Source organism: Somniosus microcephalus, chromosome 1 (genome assembly GCF_052327205.1).
Source record: "Somniosus microcephalus isolate GS21.2 chromosome 1, FLI_Smic_1.0, whole genome shotgun sequence".
Classification (NCBI taxonomy): Eukaryota; Metazoa; Chordata; class Chondrichthyes; order Squaliformes; family Somniosidae; genus Somniosus; species Somniosus microcephalus.
In genome coordinates this window covers 1,777,561-1,801,462 of record NC_140987.1, presented here as the reverse complement: position 1 = coordinate 1,801,462, position 23,902 = coordinate 1,777,561, and the positions used below count along the sequence as shown (strand labels likewise).

The 23,902-nt window shown below is 58.3% G+C and overlaps 2 protein-coding genes across 2 annotated transcripts in view; both read right to left on the bottom strand.

Moving 5' to 3' along the window:
• The window catches only part of LOC147123888 (nipped-B-like protein), an 832,420-nt gene that overhangs the window by 785,328 nt on the left and 23,190 nt on the right, over positions 1 to 23,902 (bottom strand).
• Positions 1 to 23,902, bottom strand: part of LOC147123889 (receptor-type tyrosine-protein phosphatase kappa-like) — a 66,896-nt gene that overhangs the window by 20,536 nt on the left and 22,458 nt on the right. Inside the window, exons 2-6 of the mRNA XM_085997147.1 lie at positions 21,224 to 21,375; positions 16,087 to 16,222; positions 13,144 to 13,293; positions 4,646 to 4,745; positions 4,434 to 4,513 (exon numbers count right to left, since the gene is read on the bottom strand). Coding sequence (XP_085853273.1) covers positions 4,434 to 4,513; positions 4,646 to 4,745; positions 13,144 to 13,293; positions 16,087 to 16,222; positions 21,224 to 21,375 — 618 coding nt within the window. The remainder of the gene's footprint in view (positions 1 to 4,433; positions 4,514 to 4,645; positions 4,746 to 13,143; positions 13,294 to 16,086; positions 16,223 to 21,223; positions 21,376 to 23,902) is intronic.

Here is a 23,902-nt window from a genome sequence, read left to right as displayed (position 1 = left end):
TTGGTGATGGGATGGAGGAGGCAGTAGGCGGTCTTGGTGATGGGAGGGACGAGGCAGTAGGTGGTCTTGTTGATGGGAGGGAGGAGGCAGTAGGCGGTCTTGGTGATGGGAGGGAGGAGCCAGTAGGCGGTCTTGGTGATGGGGCGGAGGAGGCAGTAGGCGGTCTTGGTGATGGGAGGGAGGAGGCAGTCGGCGGTCTTGGTGATGGGAGGGAGGAGGCAGTAGGCGGTCTTGGTGATGGGAGGGAGGAGGCAGTCGGCGGTCTTGGTGATGGGAGGGAGGAGGCAGTAGGCGGTCTTGGTGATGGGGTGGATGGTGCAGGCAGTAGGCGGTCTTGGTGATGGGAGGGAGGAGGCAGTAGGCGGTCTTGGTGATGGGAGGGAGGAGGCAGTAGGCGGTCTTGGTGATGGGAGGGAGGAGGCAGTAGGCGGTCTTGGTGATGGGATGGAGGAGGCAGTAGGCGGTCTTGGTGATGGGAGGGAGGAGGCAGTAGGCGGTCTTGGTGATGGGAGGGAGGAGGCAGTAGGCGGTCTTGGTGATGGGGTGGAGGAGGCAGTAGGCGGTCTTGGTGATGGGATGGAGGAGGCAGTAGGCGGTCTTGGTGATGGGAGGGAGGAGGCAGGAGGCGGTCTTGGTGATGGGAGGGAGGAGGCAGTAGGCGGTCTTGGTGATGGGATGGAGGAGGCAGTAGGCGGTCTTGGTGATGGGAGGGAGGAGGCAGTCGGCGGTCTTGGTGATGGGAGGGAGGAGGCAGTAGGCGGTCTTGGTGATGGGAGGGAGGAGGCAGTAGGCGGTCTTGGTGATGGGGTGGAAGAGGCAGTAGGCGGTCTTGGTGATGGGGTGGAGGAGGCAGTAGGCGGTCTTGGTGATGGGAGGGAGGAGGCAGCAGGCGGTCTTGGTGATGGGGTGGAGGAGGCAGGCAGTAGGCGGTCTTGGTGATGGGAGGGAGGAGGCAGTAGGCGGTCTTGGTGATGGGGTGGAGGAGGCAGTAGGCGGTCTTGGTGATGGGGTGGAGGAGGCAGTAGGCGGTCTTGGTGATGGGGTGGAGGAGGCAGTAGGCGGTCTTGGTGATAGGGTGGAGGAGGCAGTAGGCGGTCTTGGTGATGGGAGGGAGGAGGCAGGAGGCGGTCTTGGTGATGGGGTGGACGGTGCAGGCAGTAGGCGGTCTTGGTGATGGGAGGGAGGAGGCAGTAGGCGGTCTTGGTGATGGGAGGGAGGAGGCAGTAGGCGGTCTTGGTGATGGGAGGGAGGAGGCAGTAGGCGGTCTTGGTGATGGGGTGGAGGAGGCAGGCAGTAGGCGGTCTTGGTGATGGGGTGGAGGAGGCAGGAGGCGGTCTTGGTGATGGGGTGGAGGAGGCAGTAGGCGGTCTTGGTGATGGGAGGGAGGAGGCAGTAGGCGGTCTTGGTGATGGGAGGGAGGAGGCAGGAGGCGGTCTTGGTGATGGGGTGGACGGTGCAGGCAGTAGGCGGTCTTGGTGATGGGAGGGAGGAGGCAGTAGGCAGTCTTGGTGATGGGGTGGAGGAGGCAGGCAGTAGGCGGTCTTGGTGATGGGAGGGAGGAGGAGGCAGTAGGCGGTCTTGGTGATGGGAGGGAGGAGGCAGGAGGCGGTCTTGGTGATGGGAGGGAGGAGGAGGCAGTAGGCGGTCTTGGTGATGGGAGGGAGGAGGCAGTAGGCGGTCTTGGTGATGGGAGGGAGGAGGAGGCAGCAGGCGGTCTTGGTGATGGGAGGGAGGAGGAGGCAGTAGGCGGTCTTGGTGATGGGAGGGAGGAGGCAGTAGGCGGTCTTGGTGATGGGGTGGAGGAGGCAGGCAGTAGGCGGTCTTGGTGATGGGGTGGAGGAGGCAGGCAGTAGGCGGTCTTGGTGATGGGAGGGAGGAGGCAGTAGGCGGTCTTGGTGATGGGGTGGAGGAGGCAGTAGGCGGTCTTGGTGATGGGGTGGAGGAGGCAGTAGGCGGTCTTGGTGATGGGGTGGAGGAGGCAGTAGGCGGTCTTGGTGATGGGAGGGAGGAGGCAGTAGGCGGTCTTGGTGATGGGAGGGAGGAGGCAGGAGGCGGTCTTGGTGATGGGGTGGAGGAGGCAGTAGGCGGTCTTGGTGATGGGAGGGAGGAGGCAGGAGGCGGTCTTGGTGATGGGAGGGAGGAGGCAGGAGGCGGTCTTGGTGATGGGAGGGAGGAGGCAGGAGGCGGTCTTGGTGATGGGGTGGACGGTGCAGGCAGTAGGCGGTCTTGGTGATGGGAGGGAGGAGGAGGCAGTAGGCGGTCTTGGTGATGGGGTGGAGGAGGCAGTAGGCGGTCTTGGTGATGGGAGGGAGGAGGCAGTAGGCGGTCTTGGTGATGGGAGGGAGGAGGCAGTAGGCAGTCTTGGTGATGGGAGGGAGGAGGCAGTAGGCGGTCTTGGTGATGGGAGGGAGGAGGCAGTAGGCGGTCTTGGTGATGGGGTGGAGGAGGCAGTAGGCGGTCTTGGTGATGGGGTGGACGGTGCAGGCAGTAGGCGGTCTTGGTGATGGGAGGGAGGAGGCAGTAGGCGGTCTTGGTGATGGGAGGGAGGAGGCAGGAGGCGGTCTTGGTGATGGGAGGGAGGAGGAGGCAGTAGGCGGTCTTGGTGATGGGAGGGAGGAGGCAGTAGGCGGTCTTGGTGATGGGGTGGAGGAGGCAGTAGGCGGTCTTGGTGATGGGGTGGAGGAGGCAGTAGGCGGTCTTGGTGATGGGGTGGAGGAGGCAGTAGGCGGTCTTGGTGATGGGAGGGAGGAGGCAGTAGGCGGTCTTGGTGATGGGAGGGAGGAGGCAGGAGGCGGTCTTGGTGATGGGGTGGAGGAGGCAGTAGGCGGTCTTGGTGATGGGAGGGAGGAGGCAGGAGGCGGTCTTGGTGATGGGAGGGAGGAGGCAGGAGGCGGTCTTGGTGATGGGAGGGAGGAGGCAGTAGGCGGTCTTGGTGATGGGAGGGAGGAGGCAGGAGGCGGTCTTGGTGATGGGGTGGAGGAGGCAGTAGGCGGTCTTGGTGATGGGAGGGAGGAGGCAGTAGGCGGTCTTGGTGATGGGAGGGAGGAGGCAGCAGGCGGTCTTGGTGATGGGGTGGAGGAGGCAGTAGGCGGTCTTGGTGATGGGAGGGAGGAGGCAGTAGGCGGTCTTGGTGATGGGAGGGAGGAGGCAGTAGGCGGTCTTGGTGATGGGAGGGAGGAGGAGGCAGTAGGCGGTCTTGGTGATGGGGTGGAGGAGGCAGTAGGCGGTCTTGGTGATGGGGTGGAGGAGGCAGTAGGCGGTCTTGGTGATGGGGTGGACGGTGCAGGCAGTAGGCGGTCTTGGTGATGGGAGGGAGGAGGAGGCAGTAGGCGGTCTTGGTGATGGGAGGGAGGAGGCAGCAGGCGGTCTTGGTGATGGGGTGGAGGAGGCAGTAGGCGGTCTTGGTGATGGGAGGGAGGAGGCAGTAGGCAGTCTTGGTGATGGGAGGGAGGAGGCAGTAGGCGGTCTTGGTGATGGGGTGGAGGAGGCAGTAGGCGGTCTTGGTGATGGGGTGGACGGTGCAGGCAGTAGGCGGTCTTGGTGATGGGAGGGAGGAGGCAGTAGGCGGTCTTGGTGATGGGAGGGAGGAGGCAGGCAGTAGGCGGTCTTGGTGATGGGAGGGAGGAGGAGGCAGTAGGCGGTCTTGGTGATGGGAGGGAGGAGGCAGCAGGCGGTCTTGGTGATGGGGTGGAGGAGGCAGTAGGCGGTCTTGGTGATGGGGTGGAGGAGGCAGTAGGCGGTCTTGGTGATGGGAGGGAGGAGGCAGCAGGCGGTCTTGGTGATGGGGTGGAGGAGGCAGTAGGCGGTCTTGGTGATGGGAGGGAGGAGGCAGTAGGCGGTCTTGGTGATGGGAGGGAGGAGGCAGTAGGCGGTCTTGGTGATGGGAGGGAGGAGGCAGTAGGCAGTCTTGGTGATGGGGTGGACGGTGCAGGCAGTAGGCGGTCTTGGTGATGGGAGGGAGGAGGAGGCAGTAGGCGGTCTTGGTGATGGGAGGGAGGAGGAGGCAGTAGGCGGTCTTGGTGATGGGAGGGAGGAGGCAGTAGGCGGTCTTGGTGATGGGAGGGAGGAGGCAGTAGGCGGTCTTGGTGATGGGGTGGAGGAGGCAGTAGGCGGTCTTGGTGATGGGAGGGAGGAGGCAGTAGGCGGTCTTGGTGATGGGAGGGAGGAGGCAGTAGGCGGTCTTGGTGATGGGAGGGAGGAGGCAGTAGGCGGTCTTGGTGATGGGAGGGAGGAGGCAGTAGGCGGTCTTGGTGATGGGGTGGAGGAGGCAGTAGGCGGTCTTGGTGATGGGAGGGAGGAGGCAGCAGGCGGTCTTGGTGATGGGGTGGAGGAGGCAGTAGGCGGTCTTGGTGATGGGGTGGAGATGTGGTCAGAAGCTCAGCTCGGGGCAGTGTTAAGTAATTTCAGGATAATTGGAATATTTCTGATCTTACATCAGTAAAGACAGCGTTGATGTATCCGCAGGTCCCGTCGATGTTCTTCACCGACATCAAACTGGGCCGCACATGCTCTGCTACACAGGAGGAATGACAGACAGCACGTTAAATCCAGCATCTTTACATTATTTACAGACAGAGAGCAAGAGAGAGAGACAGAGAGAGAGAGCGAGGGAACGGTGGGCGAGGCTATTGTTGGGAATCCTTACCTGGCAGTATATCGGGGAATCTGTTTTTTATCATATTGCACAACTTCAAAGCTTCTCTGTGATGGTGGGACTGGAACAGCTGAGAGAATGTCTGCAGGGTCTAGAGAGCAAAATAAATAGAGAATCAGCAGTGAGGAGAGAGAATTGCATTTATATAGTGCCTTTCACGACCACCGGACATCTCAAAGCGCTTTTCAATCAATGAAGTACTTTTGAAGTGGAGTCATTGTTGTAATGTGGCAATTGTGGCAGCCAATTTGTGCACAGCAAGCTCCCACTAACAGCAATGTGATAATGACCAGATAATCTGTTTTTGTTATGTTGGTTGAGGGAGAAATTTTGGCCCCAGGACACTGGGGTGAACTCCCCCTGCTCTTCTTCAAAATAGTGCCGTGGGATCTTTTACATCCACCTGAGAGAGCAGACGGAGCCTCGGTTTAACGTCTTATCTGAAAGACGGCACCTCTGACAGTACAGCATTCCCTCAGCACTACACTGGGGTGTCAGCCTAGCTTTATGTACTCAAATCTCTGGAGTGGGACGTGAACCGACAACCTTCTGACTCAGAGGCGAGTGTGCTACCCACTGAGACACAGTTGCCACAAGCAGAGAGAGAGAACGAGAGACAGAGGCACAGAGAGAGAGAGAAAAAGACAGAGAGGCAGAGAGAGAGAGAAAGAGAGTCAGAGAGAGAGAATGAGAGACAGAGAGAGAACGAGAGAGAGAGAGAGACAGAGAGAGAGAGAGAGAGACAGAGAGACAGACAGAGAGAGACAGACAGAGGTAGGGAGAGCGAGAAGGAGGTAGGGAGAGGCGAAAGGGCAGAGAGAGAAAGCGAGAGAGAGGGAGATAGGCCGCCACAGACAGTCAGACACGCAGACTAGACAGGACAGGAGCTCCAGGTACAGGGGTCTGTCATTCTCATATTCTGTGATAGTGCGCAGGCCACACCGAGACAGGGAAACTCTGACACAGTCACCCCGTCACCCAGACTCAGCTCCCAGCTCTCCCCGCTGTGGTGTATGTAACCTGTTCCACCTTAAGAGCACTTAAGCCTGTTCCACCTTAAGAGATGTACTACTTTCTCTGGCTGCTGTATACATAATACCGGTAGTGACCACCGGTATATAAGTACTGTGTAGTGATATTGTATTTAGTATAGTCCTGACCTCCAGCTAGTAAAGACCTGTTGAACTTTATTCTTGTAGTCTGTGTCAGTAATTAATCTTAATACAACTGGAACACACAGACTTAACAGTGGCGACGAGTCCGATTCTTACCCTGCGGCAGTTTATATCCACGGCGGCTTCGTCCACAGAACGGGCGTCGAAGAGAGGCATCCACCCTCATCACCCTGCTGGAAGACACGTCGCGCGGCAGGCATCGAGAACCCGGAGTGCAGAAGACATCCTGAACTCGAAGCCTCCATCAGCGGCAGTCAGCTATCTTCTTTCTACCTCGGTGGTGGGTAAGCCGGTCAGCGACGCGAGCAGAAAGTCGGCCGCGTTGGCTGTACAGACGGGGGGAGGAAGACGGAGGAATAAGGGCGGTGAGATCGATCGCGACCGGAGATAAGGGCCGGGCCGCATTCGGGCCGAAAGGCGCAGCGCGGGGACATCGATCGCGGCTGGTGATAAGGGCCGGGCCGCTTTCGGGCCAAAAAGGCGCAGCGTCTGGGGCGACTGAAGGCGCGAGAGCCGCGGTGAAGGCGAACGCAGCCGGTGCTAATAACCGGCCTGCAAGAAGGGCTGCGAGGCGTGACATCGGGGAAGCGCGAATGCCCGAGGGAGCCGCGGTGAAGCGGAGACAGCGTCGGGGGAGTTACTAACCGCTGGGAAAGGGGAGCAGCAGCGGCACGCCAAACGCCATTGCAGCCAGTGGGTGAAGACCGCCAAGCGCGGGAAAACCGCCATTTTGTAGGCGGAGGACGAAGACAAGAGCGGGAAGCCGCCATCTTGGGATAAAATAAATTGCAACGATGCCTAAACATGGGAACATTAATACCTTTGATAGCGACATCGAAGATTGGGCCATGTATGTAGAACGCATACAAAATGATTGTAAAGCAAATAAAATCCCAGATGCAGAGAAAGCACTAACTTTATTAAACTTAATGGGTGCGAAGACATACGGGCAATTGAAACACCTTTTATCACCAGATGAACCGGCGGATAAGACGTTCGAGGAGATTGTTACTGTCCTGAAAAATCATCTAAACCCCACTCCGCTGATGCTAGCGGAACAATTTAAATTTTACAGCAGAAGGCAGCTGAAGGATGAAAGCAATGCTGAATATTTAATGGAATTGCGTAAGCTAGCAAAGTACTGTCAGTTTGGAACGGGACTAACAGACGCGCTAAGAGATAAATTTGTGTGTGGATTATTAAAAGAAGATACACAAAAGCGACTGCTCGAGGAGAATGAGCTGACGCTTGAGAAAGCGGTCACTATGGCAGCAGCACACGAAGCCGCAGCGAGAGGCACGGCAGTAATGCAGCTACGGTCACCGGAACTCAGTACAAATAAATTGGGTTTGAGTACTGTAAAATGTTATCGTTGTGGAAAGACAACACACGATCAGAACCAGTGTTGGTTTAAAAACCAAGAATGCAGAACGTGTGGCAGGCTTGGCCACATAGCTAAAGTATGCCGGTCAGGAAAGAAGACCAGCAACAAAAAGTCACCGCAAGGAAAATACATAAAGGTGCACAAGGTGACAAAGACCAGTTTGAACGAACAGAAGTCAGATTCAGACGCTAGCAGTAATGAACTGGGTAGCTTAAGAGTACACAACGTTGGTAAGGATGCAGATCTCCAGACAATTTGGGTCACTCTTCAGATAGCAGGAGTCCAAGTAAAGATGGAATTGGACACTGGATTGGCATTGACGGTCATGAATAAGAAAGATTACAAAAGGTTATTCCAACATATTCCCCTACGGGATACGGAGATTATATTGAAAACATACACGGGGCAAAGAGTGTACCCCATCGGAAAGATAGAGGTAAAAGTGGTCCACAAGGGTGAAGAAAGCCAAGTAATGGACTTATATGTGCTACCTGAAGGAGGTCCACCACTACTGGGACGGGAGTGGATTAGGAAAATGAATATGGACTGGCACTCCTTAAAAGCACTAACGGTAGATTCCGGGGAAACAGATGTCAAACCTAAACGATTGTCCAAAATATTGGATGATGCTAAAGAGGTGTTCCAGCAAGGACTGGGAACACTGAAAGGAATTACGGCAAACATCAAGATTGATGAACATGCACAACCAAAATTTTTCAAAGCCAGACCGGTACCCTATGCAATACGACCTACTGTAGAAGCGGAACTGGAAGCGCTAGAACGTTCAGGTGTACTGTCTAAGGTAGATTGGAGTGAGTGGGCTACGCCCATTGTTCCCGTTATGAAACGTCCTTCGAGCAACAAGCCAGGAGAACCAGGGAAGGTTTGCATCTGTGGAGATTTCAAGATCACCGTTAATCCGGTGCTTCACACGGTGCAGTATCCGCTTCCGCGGATTGAGGATATTTTTGCTTCGTTGTCTGGCGGGAAACACTTCACCAAGATAGACCTGGTGCAGGCGTACTTGCAGATGGAGGTTGAAGAAGAGTCACGCCAGTACCTCACGATCAACACGCATAGAGGTTTGTACCGGTATAATAGGCTGGTTTTTGGAGTGGCATCGGCTCTGGCAATTTGGCAGAGGGCCATGGAGCAGGTATTACAGGGAATTCCAGGCACACAATGTTACCTGGACGATATTCTGATTACAGGTGATGGTGATGAAGAACACCTCGCAAACTTGGAACTGGTGCTCAACAGACTGAAAGAGTATGGACTTAGAGTTAATCGGCAGAAATGTGAGTTCTTTCAGAAGCGGATCTCGTACTGTGGTCATGTCATTGACCGGGAGGGGCTTCATAAGTCTCCTGACAAGATAGAGGCAGTTGTAAAGGCTCCCGCTCCGGATAATGTCTCTCAGTTGAGGTCGTTTCTGGGATTGATTAACTATTACCATAAGTTTCTACCGAATCTATCCACGGTACTGCACCCGCTGAACGCTCTTTTACAGAAGGGGGTACCATGGGAATGGAGCGAAAACTGTAAGAAGGCATTTCGCAAAAGCAAAGAATTGATCACCTCAGAGGAAGTGTTGGCTCACTTCAACCCGACACTGCCTATTCGGTTGGCTTGTGATGCTTCTCCATATGGTATTGGGGCAGTACTCTCACACAAGTTGCCAAATGGCACGGAAAGGCCAGTCGCGTTTGCATCCAGATCATTGACCTCCGCTGAGTGCAACTATGCGCAGATCGATAGGGAGGCTCTCAGCCTTGTATGGGGAGTGAAGAAGTTTAATCATTACCTGCAGGGCCAAAAATTCACACTTCTGACAGACCATCAGCCGTTGGTATCCATTTTTAACCCTAAGAAGGGTGTTTCGGTGATGACAGCACAGCGACTCCAGAGATGGTCCCTTTTCCTAGGGGCACATCAATATCAAATAGAATTCAAAGGTACAAAGCAGCATGGCAATGCTGATGGGCTGTCGCGCCTGCCACTACCTGAAGCAGAAGAGACGACGAATGTTGACCCTGTTGAGTTATTTCATTCGACCATCATCGAGTGTTTACCAGTCACCAATGCAAGTATTGAAAGAGAAACCAGGAACGACCCGACACTGTCCCGAGTTTACGAGGTGACAGTGAAAGGATGGCCAACACATGGTGATCCTCTGTTACCGGCATTCTCGGCAAGGCGAGACCAGCTGTCCGTCTGCCATGGTACTTTGATGTACGGGACAAGAGTGATTATTCCTCCCAAGTTACGGGAAAGAGTTCTAAAGGAACTGCATGAAGGTCATCTGGGGGGAGTTAAGATGAAAAGTCTTGCTAGGGCTTATGTATGGTGGCCGGGCATTGACCAACAGATAGAGGAGTTGACAAAAAGCTGCGCTGGGTGCCAAAAAGTGCAAAATGCACCTCCGATTGCACCGCTACACCCATGGGAATGGCCTTCAGCCCCATGGCAACGCGTACATATTGACTTTGCTGGTCCATTCATGGACTCCATGTTCCTAATTGCGGTGGACGCACATTCCAAATGGCCAGAAGTGATCAAGGTGAATACCACTACTTCAGAAAAGACAATTGCGGTGTTAAGAACAATATTCGCAAGGAACGGATTGCCAGAACAGATCTGTTCGGACAACGGACCACAGTTCGTGTCGGAAGAATTCCAAAAATTCTTAAAGAAGAATGGGGTGAAACATTATACCTCTGCCCCATATCATCCGGCGACAAACGGGTTGGCCGAGAGATTTGTCCAAACATTCAAAAAGGCAATAAAGGCCATGAACGATGATCAGATTCCGTTACAACACAAGGTGGACAATTTCCTAATGGCATATCGAAACGCCGCTCATGCAGTGACTAACCAAAGTCCTGCCATGATGTTTTATAACAGGAGGTTGCGGTCCAGGTTGGACTTGTTAAAACCAAATGTGCGGAGGGAAGTGGAAAACAAACAGTTCCGGCATATTAATAACAAGTCCACTCGAAGTTTCGACGTAGGACAACCAGTGTTGGCAAGGGGCTATGGAAACGAAAAATGGCAGTCTGGAACAATTCGGGCCAGACAAGGACCTCTGATGTACACAGTAGATATTGGTAACAATGTGATAAGGCGTCATGCGGATCAACTGGTAGAATCAAGAGCAAGGGTCGAACCCATGGTTGCGACAGAGACAACTGTGGAAGACGTTAATGAACCTGAAGCATCTACCTCGGCAGGGACTGTACCTGATGATGACGTCCAATACATAGGAAACCAACAAGCAGAGTCACCTCAGCAACAAGAATCAGAGACCACTGAAAGGCGTTATCCAAACCGAATCAGAAGGCCTCCTGAGAGACTGAACCTTTGAACTGTTTATACCTGAACTTATATATGTATATATGTTATTATGTTATGTTAAATGGGGATATGACTGTTAAGCTAAAAAGGGAGGATTGTGGTGTATGTAACCTGTTCCACCTTAAGAGAACTTAAGCCTGTTCCACCTTAAGAGATGTACTACTTTCTCTGGCTGCTGTATACGTAATATCGGTAGTGACCACCGGTATATAAGTACTGTGTAGTGATATTGTATTTAGTATAGTCCTGACCTCCAACTAGTAAAGACCTTGTGGAGAAGACTAACTTCACTCACTTAGCCTGTCTATATCCCTTTGCAGATTCTTTGAGTCCTCTGCACAACTTGCTTTCCCACCCATCTTTGTATCATCTGCAAATTTGGCTACATTACACTCGGTCTCTTCATCCAAGTCATTAATGTAGATTGTAAATCGTTGAGGCCCCAGCACCGATCCTTGTGGCACCCCACTAGTTACCGTTTGCCAACCAGAAAATGACCCATTTATAAGAACATAAGAAATAGGAGCAGGAGTAGGCCAATCGGCCCCTCGAGCCTGCTCTGCCATTCAATAAGATCATGGCTGATCTGATCCTAACTGCCAATCCACTATCACAGAACCATCTCCTGAATCTAACAGAATTAGACACACGAAATAGGAGCAGAATCAGGCTACACGGCCCCTGGGCCCGCTCCGCTACCCACAGGGCCATGACCGATCCGAACCTAGACTCATGTCCAAATTCCTGCCCGCTCCCCGTAACCCTTAATTCCCTTTACTTCTAGGAAACTGTCTATTTCTGTTTTAAATTTATGTAATGATGTAGCTTCTACAGCTTTTTGGGGCAGCATATTCCATGGACCTACCACCCTCTGAGTGAAGTAGTTCCTCCTCATCTCAGTTTTGAAAGAGCAGCCCCTTATTCTAAGACTATGCCCCCTAGTTCTAGTTTCACCCATCATCGGGAACATCCTCCCCGCATCCACCCGATCCAACCCCTTCACAATCTTATATGTTTCAATAAGATCGCCTCTCATTCTTCTGAACTCCAATGAGTAGAGTCCCAATCTACTCAACCTCTCCTCATATGTCCATCCCCTCATCCCCGGGATTAACCGAGTGAACCTTCTTTGTACTGACTCGAGAGCAAGTATGTCCTTTCTTAAGTATGGACACCAAAACTGTACGCAGTATTCCAGGTGCAGTCTCACCAATACCTTGTACAACTGAAGCAATACCTCCCTATTTTTATATTCTATCCCCCTAGCAATGAAAGCCAACATTCCATTGGCCTTCTTAATCACTTGCTGCACCTGCATACTAACCTTTTGAGTTTCGTGCACCAGGACCCCCAGATCCCTTTGTACTTCAGTACTTTCCAGTTTCTTGCCATTAAGATAATAACTTGCTCTACGATTTTTCCTGCCAAAGTGCATAACCTCACACTTTCCAGTATTGTATTCCATCTGCCAAATCTCTGCCCACTTACTTAGCCTGTCGATGTCCCCTTGCAGGTTTTTTATGTCCTCCTCACTCACTACTTTCCCTCCCATCTTAGTATCATCTGCAAACTTTCATATGTTACACTCGGTCCCCTCCTCCAAATCGTTAATATAGATTGTAAAGAGTTGGGGACCCAGCACTGACCCCTGCGGAACACCACTAGTTACTGATTGATGTGCCTCAATAATTCCGAGACTCGATGTTAGCGAAACAAAACAAGGCTTTTATTAACTTAGAAAGTAACAAGTAAGAGAGAGAGGTATCTTCCTTCTGGAGACTGAGGCCAGACTGAGCTAGCTTACAAAAGGGGGCCAGGTATGGGCGGAGCCCTACACACAGCACATTCCAGCACATTCCAATAAACAATACAATGAGGACTGGGGGAAGGGAAATGACACTGAAACCGACCACAGTCACAGGCAGTGATGAATGGAATATTTCATCACACTGATTGCCAGTCTGAGAACGAACCATTTATCCCGACTCTCTGCTTTCTATTAGTTAGCCAATTCTCTATCCATGCTAATATATTACCCCCAATTCTGTGAGCTCTTATCTTATGCAGTAACCTTTTATGTGGCACCTTATCGAATGCCTTCAGGAAATCCAAATACACTATACTGGCTCAGCTTTGTCCACCCTGCTCGTTACATCCTCAAAGAACTCCAGCAAATTTGTTAAACATGATTTCCCTTTCATAAAACCATGCTGACGCTGTTTGACTGCAGTGTGTTTTTAATGAAGGACTCCAGCATTTTCCCAACGACAGCTGTTAGGCTAACTGGTCTACAGTTTCCTGCTTTCTGTCTCCCTCCTTTCTTAAATAGGGGCGTTACATTTGCGGTTTTCCAATCCGCTGGGACCTCTCCAGAGTCCAGGGAATTTTTGTATATTTTTGCCATCGTGAGCAAACTTTAAGCATGGATCACTCCTGTTCAGTACAAACGCCACTCACACCAATGCTAGTCTCAGCTGTCCCAATCTCCTGCCTCAAGACACAACCTCTTCTTCACTCGGAGCGAAACACAAATACTGCCAAGAAAACTCTGGAGACGAAAGCAGATGGTTCAATACCTCAAACTCCTTCCTGTAGCCGGTGCTGTGGGTCACTGGGTCTTCTCGGGCCATGCTCTTCATACATTCCTCAATCTCCATCACCGAAATCCCCGTGTCACCAAATGACAGAGCCTCCAGGAGCAGGTTATAAATAAACTTGTACTGATCCTGTACAGGGAGAGAGCGGGTCAACCTGGGATAAAAAGGGTCAGTGCTGGAGAGGGTCAGACCGGGACACGGGGAGAGGGTCAGACCGGGACACGGGGAGAGGGTCAGACCAGGACACGGGGAGAGGGTCAGACCGGGACACGGGGAGAGGGTCAGACCGGGACACGGGGAGAGGGTCGGAGAGGGTCAGACCGGGACACGGGGAGGGCAAAGGGCAAAGATGGGATTGACGCTCGGGGCAAGTTGAAGAGAACAGCTGGATCAGGTTAACAGGAAGCCATTGAACAAAGAGGTGGTTTCCTGCACGGATATTTCAATCAGTGCGAGATTCATTATCCACAGAATCTTGCAATGGGCCTGAGAATCACTGGGGCTCCGGGCCCCTCCCCTGGGCCTGAGAATCACTGGGGCACCGGGCCCTTCCCCTGGGCCTGGGAATCACTGGGGCTCCGGGCCCCTCTCCTGGGCCTGAGAATCACTGGGGCTCCGGGCCCCTCCCTTGGGCCTTAGAATCACTGGGGCTCCGGGCCCCTCCCCTGGGCCTGAGAATCACTGGGGCTCCGGGCCCCACCCCTGGGCCTGGGAATCACTGGGGCTCCGGGCTCCCTCCCCTGGGCCTGGGAATCACTGGGGCTCCGGGCTCCCTCCCCTGGGCCTGGGCGTCACTGGGGCTCCGGGCCCCTCTCTCCTGGGTCTGGGAATCACTGGGGCTCCGGGCCCCTCTCTCCTGGGTCTGGGAATCACTGGGGCTCCGGGCCCCTCTCCTGGGCCTGGGAATCACTCGGATTCCGGGCCCCTCTCTCCTGGGCTGGGAATCACTGGGGCTCCGGGCCCCTCACCTGGGCCTGGGAATCACTGGGGCTCCGGGCCCCTCACCTGGGTCTGGGAATCACTGGGGCTCCGGGCCCCTCACCTGGGCTGGGAATCACTGGGGCTCCGGGCCCCTCACCTGGGTCTGGGAATCACTGGGGCTCCGGGCCCCTCCTGGACCTGGGAATCACTCGGATTCCGGGCCCCTCTCTCCTGGGCTGGGAATCACTGGGGCTCCGGGCCCCTCCTGGACCTGGGAATCACTCGGATTCCGGGCCCCTCTCTCCTGGGCTGGGAATCACTGGGGCTCCGGGCCCCTCACCTGGGCCTGGGAATCACTGGGGCTCCGGGCCCCTCCCCTGGGCCTGGGAATCACTGGGGCTCCGGGCCCCTCCTGGGCCTGGGAATCACTGGGGCTCCGGGCCCCTCACCTGGGTCTGGGAGTCACTGGGGCTCCGGGCCCCTCCCCTGGGCCTGGGAGTCACTGGGGCTCCGGGCCCCTCTCCCCTAGGCTGGGAATCACTGGGGCTCCGGGCCCCTCTCTCCTGGGCTGGGAATCACTGGGGCTCCGGGCCCCTCCCCTGGGCCTGGGAATCACTGGGGCTCCGGGCCCCTCCCCTGGGCCTGGGAGTCACTGGGGCTCCGGCCCCTCTCCCCTGGGCTGGGAATCACTGGGGCTCCGGGCTCCAGGCCCCTCCCCTGGGCCTGGGAATCACTGGGGCTCCGGGCCCCTCTCCCCTGGGCCTGGGAATCACTGGGGCTCCGGGCCCCTCTCTCCTGGGCTGGGAATCACTGGGGCTCCGGGCCCCTCTCTCCTGGGCTGGGAATCACTGGGGCTCCGGGCCCCTCCCCTGGGCCTGGGTGTCACTGGGGCTCCGGGCCCCTCTCTCCTGGGCTGGGAATCACTGGGGCTCCGGGCCCCTCTCCCCTGGGCTGGGAATCACTGGGGCTCCGGGCTACGGGCCCCTCCCCTGGGCCTGGGAATCACTGGGGCTCCGGGCCCCTCTCCCCTGGGCCTGGGAATCACTGGGGCTCCGGGCCCCTCTCTCCTGGGCTGGGAATCACTGGGGCTCCGGGCCCCTCTCCCCTGGGCTGGGAATCACTGGGGCTCCGGGCTCCCTCCCCTGGGCCTGGGAATCACTGGGGCTCCGGGCCCCTCCCCTGGGCTGGGAATCACTGGGGCTCCGGGCTCCCTCCCCTGGGCCTGGGGATCACTGGGGCTCCGGGCCCCTCTCTCCTGGGCTGGGAATCACTGGGGCTCCGGGCCCCTCTCCCCTAGGCTGGGAATCACTGGGGCTCCGGGCTCCCTCCCCTGGGCCTGGGAATCACTGGGGCTCCGGGCTCCCTCCCCTGGGCCTGGCCGTCACTGGGGCTCCGGGCCCCTCTCTCCTGGGTCTGGGAATCACTGGGGCTCCGGGCCCCTCTCTCCTGGGTCTGGGAATCACTGGGGCTCCGGGCTCCCTCCCCTGGGCCTGGGCGTCACTGGGGCTCCGGGCCCCTCTCTCCTGGGTCTCGAAATCACTGGGGCTCCGGGCCCCTCTCCTGGGCCTGGGAATCACTCGGATTCCGGGCCCCTCTCTCCTGGGCTGGGAATCACTGGGGCTCCGGGCCCCTCACCTGGGCTGGGAATCACTGGGGCTCCGGGCCCCTCACCTGGGTCTGGGAATCACTGGGGCTCCGGGCCCCTCCTGGGCCTGGGAATCACTCGGATTCCGGGCCCCTCTCTCCTGGTCTGGGAATCACTGGGGCTCCGGGCCCCTCACCTGGGCTGGGAATCACTGGGGCTCCGGGCCCCTCACCTGGGTCTGGGAATCACTGGGGCTCCGGGCCCCTCCTGGGCCTGGGAATCACTCGGATTCCGGGCCCCTCTCTCCTGGGCTGGGAATCACTGGGGCTCCGGGCCCCTCCTGGGCCTGGGAATCACTCGGATTCCGGGCCCCTCTCTCCTGGGCTGGGAATCACTGGGGCTCCGGGCCCCCTCACCTGGGTCTGCACCATGCCCGGACGCTGGTTCCGCAGATTCTCCACACACTGGAACACGTCCACCTTCCCTTCCTCCTCTGCCATCTTCAGCAGGTAGTCGATTGCGATGAAGGTTCCCGTCCGGCCCACTCCGGCACTGTCAACAGATCAGATACCCTGCGTCACCCAGCACGATAGAGGCAGCATGTCCCCCCAGTCCCCGGGATCCCCCCAGTCCCCCCAGTCCCCGGGTTACCCCCAGTCCCCGGTTACACCCAGTCCCCCCAGTCCCCGGGATCCCCCCAGTCACTGGTTACACCCAGTCCTCCCACTCCCTGGTTACACCCAGTCCCCGGTTACCCCCAGTCCCCGGGATCCCACCAGTCCCCGGTTACCCCCAGTCCCCGGGATCCCACCAGCCCCCGGTTACACCCAGCCCCCAGGATCCCACCAGTCCCCGGTTACCCCCAGTCCCCGGGATCCCCCCAGTCCCCAGTTACACCCAGTCCCCGGGATCCCACCAGTCCCCGGGTTACCCCCAGTCCCCGGGATCCCCCCAGTCCCCGGTTACACCCAGTCCCCGGGATCCCACCAGTCCCCGGGTTACCCCCAGTCCCCGGGTTAAAACCCAGTCCCCAGTTCCAACCAGTCCCCGGTTACCCCCAGTCCCCGGTTGCCCCCAGTCCCCGGGTTACCCCCAGTCCCCGGGATCCCCCCAGTCCCCGGGTTACCCCCAGTCCCCCCAGTCTCCGGGATCCCACCAGTACCCGGTTACCCCCAGTCCCCGGGATCCCCCCAGTCCCCGGTTACCCCCAGTCCCCGGGATCTCCCCAGTCCCTGGGTTACCCCCAGTCCCCGGTTACCCCCAGTCCCCGGTTACCCCCAGTCCCCGGTATCCCCCAGTCCCCGGGATCCCACCAGTCCCCGGGATCTCCCCAGTCCCCGGTTGCCCCCAGTCCCCGGTTACCCCCAGTCCCCGGGATCCCCCCAGTCCCCGGTTACCCCCAGTCCCCGGTTACCCCCAGTCCCCGGTATCCCCCCAGTCCCCGGGATCCCCCCAGTCCCCGGTTACCCCCAGTCCCCGGGATCCCCCCAGTCCCCAGTTACCCCCAGTCCCCGGGATCCCCCCAGTCCCCGGTTACCCCCAGTCCCCGGGATCCCCCCAGTCCCCGGTTACCCCCAGTCCCCGGTTACCCCCAGTCCCCGGTATCCCCCCAGTCCCCGGGATCCCCCAAGTCCCTGGGTTACCCCCAGTCCCCGGTTACCCCCAGTCCCCGGTATCCCCCCAGTCCCCGGTTACCTCCAGTCCCCCGTTACCCCCAGTCCCTGGGATCCCCCAGTCCCCCGTTACCCCCAGTCCCCGGGTTACCCCCAGTCCCCGAGATCCCCCAGTCCCCGGGATCCCCCCAGTCCCCGGTATCCCCCCAGTCCCCGGGATCCCCCCAGACCCCGGTTACCCCCAGTCCCCGGGATCCCCCCAGTCCCCGGGTTACCCCCAGTCCCCGGGATCCCCCCAGTCCTCGGGCTACCCCCAGTCCCCGGGATCCCCCCAGTCCCCGGGTTACCCCCAGTCCCCGGTTACCCCCTGTCCCTGGGTTAGCCCCCCAGTCCCCCGGTTCCCCCCAGTCCCTGGGTTATCCCCCCAGTCCCCCGGTTCCCCCCAGTTCCCCCCAGTACCCGGTTACCCCCCGAGTCCCCCAGTTGCCCACAGTCCCTGGTTACCCCCAGTCCCCAGGTTATCCCCCAGTCCCCCGTTACCCCCAGTCCCCGGGATCCCCCCAGTCCCCAGGTTACCCCCAGTCCCCGTTTACCCCCAGTCCCCTGGGTTACCCCCAGTCCCCCCAGTCCCCGGGTTACCCCCAGTCCCCCGGGATCTCCCCAGTCCCCGGGATCCCCCCAGTCCCCGGGTTACCCCCGGGATCTCCCCAGTCACCGGGATCCCCCCAGTCCCCCCAGTCCCCGGGTTACCCCCAGTCCCCGGTTACCCCCAGTCCCCGGTTACCCCCAGTCCCCGGTTACCCCCAGTCCCCGGTATCCCCCCAGTCCCCGGGATCTCCCCAGTCCCTGGGTTACCCCCAGTCCCCGGTTACCCCCAGTCCCCGGTATCCCCCCAGTCCCCGGTTACCTCCAGTCCCCCGTTACCCCCAGTCCCTGGGATCCCCCAGTCCCCCGTTACCCCCAGTCCCCGGGTTACCCCCAGTCCCCGAGATCCCCCAGTCCCCGGGATCCCCCCAGTCCCCGGTATCCCCCCAGTCCCCGGGATCCCCCCAGACCCCGGTTACCCCCAGTCCCCGGGATCCCCCCAGTCCCCGGGTTACCCCCAGTCCCCGGGATCCCCCCAGTCCTCGGGCTACCCCCAGTCCCCGGGATCCCCCCAGTCCCCGGGTTACCCCCAGTCCCCGGTTACCCCCTGTCCCTGGGTTAGCCACCCAGTCCCCCGGTTCCCCCCAGTCCCTGGGTTATCCCCCCAGTCCCCCGGTTCCCCCCAGTTCCCCCCAGTCCCCGGTTACCCCCCGAGTCCCCCGGTTGCCCCCAGTCCCTGGGATCCCCCAGTCCCCCGTTACCCCCAGTCCCCGGGTTACCCCCAGTCCCCGAGATCCCCCAGTCCCCGGGATCCCCCCAGTCCCCGGTATCCCCCCAGTCCCCGGGATCCCCCCAGACCCCGGTTACCCCCAGTCCCCGGGATCCCCCCAGTCCCCGGGTTACCCCCAGTCCCCGGGATCCCCCCAGTCCCCGGGTTACCCCCAGTCCCCGGGATCCCCCCAGTCCTCAGGCTACCCCCAGTCCCCGGGATCCCCCCAGTCCCCGGGTTACCCCCAGTCCCCGGTTACCCCCTGTCCCTGGGTTAGCCCCCCAGTCCCCCGGTTCCCCCCAGTTCCCCCCAGTCCCCGGTTACCCCCCGAGTCCCCCGGTTGCCCCCAGTCCCTGGTTACCCCCAGTCCCCAGGTTATCCCCCAGTCCCCCGTTACCCCCAGTCCCCGGGATCCCCCCAGTCCCCAGGTTACCCCCAGTCCCCGGGATCCCCCCAGTCCCCGGTTACCCCCAGTCCCCGGGTTACCCCCAATCCCCGGGTTACTCCCAATCCCGGTTACCCCCAGTCCCCGGGATCCCCCCAGTCCCCAGGTTACCCCCAGTCCCCGGGATCCCCCCAGTCCCCGAGTTACCCCCAGGCCCCGGGTTATACCCTCAGTCCCCGGTTACCCCCAGTCCCCAGTTACCGCCAGTCCCCGGGATCCCCCCAGTCCCCGGGTTACCCCCAGTCCCCGGGTTACCCCCAGTCCCCGGTTACCCCCAGTCCCCGGGTTACCCCCAGTCCCCGTTTACCCCCAGTCCCCTGGGTTACCCCCAGTCCCCCCAGTCCCCGGGTTACCCCCAGTCCCCCGGGATCTCCCCAGTCCCCGGGATCCCCCCAGTCCCCGGGTTACCCCCGGGATCTCCCCAGTCACCGGGATCCCCCCAGTCCCCCCAGTCCCCGGGTTACCCCCAGTCCCCGGTTACCCCCAGTCCCTGGGTTACCCCCAGTCTCCGGGTTACCCCCAGTCCCCAGGATCCCCCCAGTCCCCAGGATCCCCCCAGTCTCTGGTTACCCCCAGTCCCCGGGTTACCCCCAGTTCCCATTTACCCCCAGTCCCCGGGTTACCCCCAGTCCCCCGGGTTACCCCCAGTCCCCCCAGTCCCCGGGTTACCCCCAGTCCCCCGGGATCTCCCCAGTCCCCGGGATCCCCCCAGTCCCTGGGTTATCCCCAGTCCCCCGGGATCTCCCCAGTCCCCGGGATCCCCCCAGTCCCCCCAATCCCCGGGTTACCCCCAGTCCCCAGGATCCCCCCAGACCCCAGGATCCCCCCCAGTCTCCAGGATCCCCCCAGTCTCTGGTTACCCCCAGTCCCGGTTACCCCCAGTCCCTGGGTTACCCCCAGTCCCCGGGATCCCCCCAGTCCCCGGGATCCCCCCAGTCCCCGGGAACCCCCCAGTCCTCGGGTTCCCCCAGTCACCCGGTTACCCCCAGTCCCCGGTTACACCAGTCCCCGGGTTACTCCCAATCCCGGTTACCCCCAGTCCCGGTTACCCCCAGTCACCCCCAGTCTCCGGGTTAGCCCCAGTTACCCTCAGTCTCCGGGTTATCTCCAGTCCCGGTTACCCCCAGTCCCGGTTACCCTCAGTCCCCGGGTTATCCCCAGTCCCGGTTACCCCCAGTCCCGGCTACCCCCAGTCCCCAGTTACTCCCAGTCCCTGGTTACCCCCAGTCCCGGTTACCCCCAGTCCCGGTTACCCCCAGTCCCCGGTTACCCTCAGTCTCCGGGTTAGCCCCAGTCCCGGTTACCCCCAGTCCCCGGGTTATCCCCAGTCTCAGTTACCCCCAGTCCCGGTTACCCCCAGTCCCCGGTTACTCCCAGTCCCCGGTTACTCCCAGTCCCTGGTTACCCCCAGTCCCGGTTACCCCCAGTCCCGGTTACCCCCCAGTCCCCGGTTACCCCCAGTCCTCGGTTACCCCCAGTTCCGGTTATCCCCAGTCCCTGGTTACCCCCTCCCCTGGGTTCCCCCCAGTTCCCGGGATCCCCCCAGTCCCCGGGTTACCCCCAGTCCCCAGTTACCCCCAGTCTCCGGGTTAGCCCCAGTCCCTGGGTTAGCCCCAGTCCCTGTGTTACCCCCAGTCCCCGGGTTATCCCCAGTCCCGGTTACCCCCAGTCCCGGTTACCCCCAGTCCCGGTTACCCCTAGTCCCCGGTTACCCCCAGTCCCCAGTTACCCCCAGTCCCCGGGTTATCCCCAGTCCCCGGTTACCCCCAGTCCCCGGGTTATCCCCAGTCCCCCGGGATACCCCCAGTCCCCCGGTTACCCCCAGTCCCCGGTTCCCCCCAGTCCCCGGGTTCCCCCCAGTCCCTGGGTTACCCCCTGTCCCCGGGATCCCCCCAGTCCCTGGGATCCCCCCAGTCCCCGGGTTCCCCCCAGTCCCCGGGTTACCCCCTGTCCCCGGGATCCCCCCAGTCCCCGGGATCCCCCCAGTCCCCGGGTTACCCCCAGTCGCCGCGATCCCCCCAGTCCCCGGGATCCCCCCTGTCCCCGGGATCCTCCCAGTCGCCGCGATCCCCCCAGTCCCCGGGATCCCCCCAGTCCCCGGGATCCCCCCAGTCCCCCCAGTCCTGGTTGCGCGCCCTTACCTGCAGTGGATGACAATGGGGCCGGAGTGACGGTAAGTTTGGTTGATGTTTTTGAGGAGCCGGTAGGTTGCGATGAGATCCCGGGGAACGCCATGATCCGGCCATTGCAGATAGTGGAACTGCCGGACCTTCCGGGATGAGTCAGAGCCGGCCTGAGAGAGAGAGGCAGCGGTCAGTCATTGGACTGGGCGTGTGTGCTGTGAGGAGGATTCCGAGAAACTCCAGTATGATTTGGACAGGTTGGGTGATTATACTGCATCTGCCATGCATCTGCCCAATGTTGATAAATGCGAGGTTATCCACTTTGGTGGCAAAAACAGGAAGGCAGATTATTACCTGAACGGCAATAGATTGGGAGAAGGGGAAGTGCAACGAGACCTGGGTGTCCTTGTGCACCAGTCGCTGAAGGTAAGCATGCAGGTGCAGCAGGCGGTTAAGAAGGCAAATGGTATGTTGGCCTTCGTAGCGAGAGGGTTTGAGTACAGGAACAAGGATGTCTTGCTGCAGTTGTACAGGGCCTTGGTGAGACCACACCTTGAGTATTGTGTGCAGTTTTGGTCGCCTTATCTGAGGAAGGATGTTCTTGCCATGGAGGGAGTGCAGCGAAGATTCACCAGACTGATACCTGGGATGTCAGGAATGACGTATGAGGAGAGATTGGGTCGATTGGGCTTATATTCGCTGGAGTTTAGAAGAATGAGAAGGGATCTCATTGAAACTTATAAAATTCTAACAGGACTGGACAGACTAGATGCAGGAAGGATGTTCCCAATGGCCGGGGAGTCCAGAACCAGGGGTCACAGTCTAAGGATAAGGGGTAAGCCATTTAGGACTGAGATGAGGAGGAATTTCTTCACCCAGAGAGTGGTGAACCTGTGGAATTCTCTACCACAGAAGGAAGTAGAGGCCAATTCATTAAATATATTCAAGAAGGAGTTAGATATATTTCTTAAGGCTAAAGGGATCAAGGGATATGGGGAGAAAACAGGGACAGGGTACTGAATTTGGATGATCAGCCATGATCTCATTGAATGGCAGAGCAGGCTCGAGGGGCCGAATGGCCTACTCCTGCTCCTATCTTCTATGTTTCTATGGACAGAGGCCGTCCATAGAAACATAGAAGATAGGAGCAGGAGTAGGGATAAATGGCTCATGCTCAGACTGGCAATCAGTAACAAGTGGTGTTCTGCAGGGGTCAGTGCTGGGTCCCCAACTCTTTACAATCTATATTAACGATTTGGAGGAGGGAACCGAGTGCAACATATCCAAGTTTGCAGATGATGCTAAGATGGGAGGGAAAGTAGTGAGTGAGGAGGACATAAAAAACCTGCAAGGGGACATAGACAGGCTAAGTAAGTGGGCAGAGATTTGGCAGATGGAATACAATACTGGAAAGTGTGAGGTTATGCACTTTGGCAGGAAAAATCGTAGAGCAAGTTATTATCTTAATGGCAAGAAACTGGAAAGTACTGAAGTACAAAGGGATCTGGGGGTCCTGGTGCACGAAACTCAAAAGGTTAGTATGCAGGTGCAGCAAGTGATTAAGAAGGCCAATAGAATGTTGGCTTTCATTGCTAGGAGGATAGAATATAAAAATAGGGAGGTATTGCTTCAGTTGTACAACGTATTGGTGAGACCGCACCTGGAATACTGCATACAGTTTTGGTGTCCATACTTAAGAAAGTTTCCTGCTCTCGCCCCGAACTTGACAATTTCATTCACTTTGCCTCCAATTTCCACCCTTCCCTCACCTTCACATGGTCCAGCTCTGACTCTTCCCATCCCTTCCTCGACTTCTCCGTCTCCATCTCTGGGGATAGGTTATCGACCAATATTCACTACAAGCCCACTGACTCCCACAGCTACCTGGACTACACTTCCTCCCACCCCGCTTCCTGTAAGGACTCTATTCCATTCTCCCAGTTTCTCCGTCTCCGCCGTATCTGCTCCGACGATGCCACCTTCCACACCAGTGCTTCAGACATGTCTTCCTTTTTCCGCAACCGAGGATTCCCCTCTACCGTGGTTGACACTGCCCTTGACCATGTCAGTTCTATCTCCCGCACTTCTGCCCTCACCCCTGCCCCTCCCTCCCGGAACCACGATAGGGTTCCCCTTGTCCTCACCTTTCACCCCACCAGCCTCCACATTCAACGGATCATCCTCCGGCATTTCCGCTACCTCCAAAGTGATCCCACCACCAAACGTATCTTCCCCTCCCCTCCCCTTTCAGCATTCCGCAGGGACCGCTCCCTCCGAGACACCCTAGTCCACTCCTCTATCACCCCAAACAGCCCTTCCCCTTCGCCTGGCACCTTCCCGTGCAAGCGGAGGAGATGTAACACCTGCCCCTATACCTCCCCCCTTCCCACTGTCCAGGGCCCCAAACACCCCTTCCAGGTGAAACAGCGATTTACTTGTACTTCTTGCAATCTAGTATACTGTATTCACTGCTCACGATGTGGTCTCCTCTACATTGGGGAGACCAAACGTAGATTGGGTGACCGCTTTGCGGAACACCTCCGTTCAGTCCGTAAGGGTGACCCCGAGCTTCCGGTCGCCTGTCATTTTAATTCACCGCTCCATTCCCACTTGGACCTCACCGTCCTTGGCCTCTTGTATTGTTCCACAGAAGCTCAACGTAAACTCGAGGAACAGCACCTCATCTTCCGATTAGGC